Source organism: Cynara cardunculus, unplaced genomic scaffold, assembly GCF_001531365.2.
Source record: "Cynara cardunculus var. scolymus isolate 2C unplaced genomic scaffold, CcrdV1 Un_Scaffold_2777, whole genome shotgun sequence".
Lineage (NCBI taxonomy): Eukaryota > Viridiplantae > Streptophyta > Magnoliopsida > Asterales > Asteraceae > Cynara > Cynara cardunculus.
In genome coordinates this window covers 9,203-11,979 of record NW_020201219.1, presented here as the reverse complement: position 1 = coordinate 11,979, position 2,777 = coordinate 9,203, and the positions used below count along the sequence as shown (strand labels likewise).

The 2,777-nt window shown below is 44.9% G+C and overlaps 1 protein-coding gene across 1 annotated transcript; it reads right to left on the bottom strand.

Annotated features, from left to right (window-relative positions):
- Positions 1-1,227: 1,227 nt before the first annotated feature.
- On the bottom strand, positions 1,228-2,211 carry LOC112503260 (nucleophosmin-like). The gene is made up of 3 exons (XM_025107323.1): positions 2,007-2,211; positions 1,393-1,670; positions 1,228-1,290 (listed from the first exon to the last, which is right to left on the bottom strand). The coding sequence occupies exons 1-3, from the start codon at positions 2,209-2,211 to the stop codon at positions 1,228-1,230; spliced, it is 546 nt and encodes a 181-aa protein (XP_024963091.1).
- Positions 2,212-2,777: the final 566 nt, after the last annotated feature.

The window sequence follows — 2,777 nt, the reverse complement described above, 5'->3', positions numbered from 1 at the left end:
CTAGCATGTTATTCCATATTAAAGTTTTATGATTCAAGGGTGGGCATTTGACCAGTAAGTCACGACCAGTATAAAACACGACCCGGATAAGTGGGTGATCAATTAAGATTGACATATCAACCCAGGGCGTGTTTGTGACTAAATGACCCATACCCGACTAAACATTATATGAGATCTCTTATTTGTAGTGTTTTAAATATATATTTTATTAAAGTTGTGACTTTTATTATAAAGCATGCATATATGCCATATATATATGTCAAGATATKATTTYATTCAYGYAAACCATGAACTCACTGAGCTTTATAAGCTGACTATAGTATGCATCTCAGGGCCAGGTAGTTCGAGGTTGGATAAGGGCAAAGGACACGCTTAGAGAGTTGCTAATTATCATTTTATTTTTAGTCTTTTGTCTAGCAGTATTGTGTCAATCTTTTGTAACTTAACCTGGTATGAGGTGGGTTAGAACTTAAGTTAATTTTTGGTTGATTCAAAGACTTCCGCTGTAAACGGTTTAAAGAGTTTTATTTTAGCCATCTTTTGGAGTATTTATTTAGGAATTTGTTTCAGATTACGTAACATTCTAAAAAAAAAAATGAGGGTGTTACATTCTTCTTCCACCTTTCTTCAGCGTTGGCTTTTTGAGGGACTGCGACATACCTGGACACCTTCTTGATCAGCTCGCTAATGATGTCTTCGATAATCGGCTTATGTCTGCACTTTGAGTGCTGAATGGCTTTCTCGGATCTCCAGCCATTCGCTGTAGCCATATTCGCCAAGGTAGTAAGGGTACTCGGTGACTGCCTCGAGATTATCCCTGGTGATGAGCATGGAAATCAGCAACCCACCGTCTTTTGTTCGTCCGCTGATGCTGACGCTTGTAATCGGATGAGGGCTGATCCTCTTGTTAAGGCTTGCTTCACTCCAGCGTTTGTCGCGTTTGGCCAGCTTCAGGTTCTTTTCACATTCAGCCTCTGCAATAGACAGAAGCTTAGCTTGGGCTTGGACAGCGTTCACCGGCTTTTTGGATTTTCTCTTGGGAAGAAATTTTACGGCTAGAGACTTGGCCAACTTTAAGATGTTCTTATTCTATTTCTTTTGAAGTGCAAGTTCTTCCTCGGCCTTGAGAGTCTCGAGTCTTTCAGCTTCGGTCAGGAAGTCAAACTTACCACAACTAGAGCTAAGAAGATGAATTTTTACTTTAGTTTGGCCGAGTGACTCCCTGAGCTAAGTCATCTGCTGGTCAGTAGGAGTGCTAGGGGTTGGGTTCTTAGGGACCCATTCCTCTAGCTAACCGCAGGTAGTCAATGGAATAGAAAGTTGGTACATGGAGGTGATGGTTATTTGGCTTGAGGACTCATCATACAAGGGTTCAAGGTGTTTGAAAAGTACCTTGAGGTTCCCTTCTTCAGTGACACCGTTTCCTTTCGACTTGGGTCCTTGGTGCATTTCTTGAGCAGCCTCATCTTCCCTTTTCTCCCCCTGGGATGTTGAATCCCTAAGGGCAACACCTTTAGTGGCAGCAGGACGCTGGTACTGGATGGTGAAGTCATCTTCATCGTCATCTTCGTCGTCGTCGTCATCCAGGTCGCTGTCGGAGTCAGGGAGGTCGGGCGATTCGCCTTCTTCTTCATCATCATCATTGTCTTTTTTCTCAACACCAACATTAGCTGCAGAGGTGATGGGAAGGTCATCGTCACGAGCTTCAGCTTCAGCTCGGACGACATCAACTTCCTAAGTTTCAGAAGCTTCACAAGAGGTTGGGATTTCATTGACAACTTTAGCGTCAGCTTCAGCTCTAGGAGCTTCAGCTTCATCTCTAGGAGCTTCAGCTTCAGCTTCATCAGTTGCTGGAGCGGCAGGTACAGGGGCGGTAGTAGCAGTAGATGGTCCAACGTCAAACCTTATCTCCCCATCTTTGGTGATGGCTCTAAAGCAATAGCCATAGAGTTGGTCGACACTTTGGATTTGTAGGACCATCATCTCCTCTAACCGCGTCAAAGCACTGGCTAGGCTAATCGTCGCTTCACGTGATTCATTAAGCTGAGCATGGTCATCATCAGTAAAAGAAGGAGAAGGCACTGGAACTGTGTGACAGAGAGCAACCAAAACTTGTTGCAGCAGCTCTGCTTGCTGGACATATTGGGTGTGTGCTTCATCTGCCTTGCTCGTAAGAGCAGCGATGGCCTCAGCATCGGCTTGAACAGCCATTTGAAGAGAGGAGAGCTGGCCTTTGACTTCTTAGACTTCAGCCTTGATGGCTGAGAGATCAGCAGCGACTTCGTCCCTGCGAAACATGTTCTTATGGACTTCATCCATCTTGATGAGGACAGTCTCAACTACTGGGAGGAGAAGCTTCACGTCTGTCACCATATCATATTCTTCCTCATCCATGGCTTGCGTTTCAGAAGGACCTGAAAAGGAAGAAGAGTGAGCATAAAGAAGCTCGAGGTTAGAAGAATTGAATGGATAGGAAGATGGAGTACCTAAGGGGTCTTCAGCATTATCTGAAGGATTAACGTTGGTTGGTTCCATGGTGCACTTGAAAGGATGAGCACAGTATGCTGAGGAGCTTTGAAAGGAGCTACCTTAGGTCCAGTGGTGGGTCTCTCATCATCAGGGAGGACTAGCATAGATGATTCATGGACACGTGTTGAGACCAATGAAGGAGTGGTGGAAAAGATGGCTGAGATGGTTGGTAGTGAGTGTTCAGCGGTGGCAGTGCTGATATTCACACCTTCAGTGATTTGGTTCACTGAGGTGGTTGGGTGAGGAGG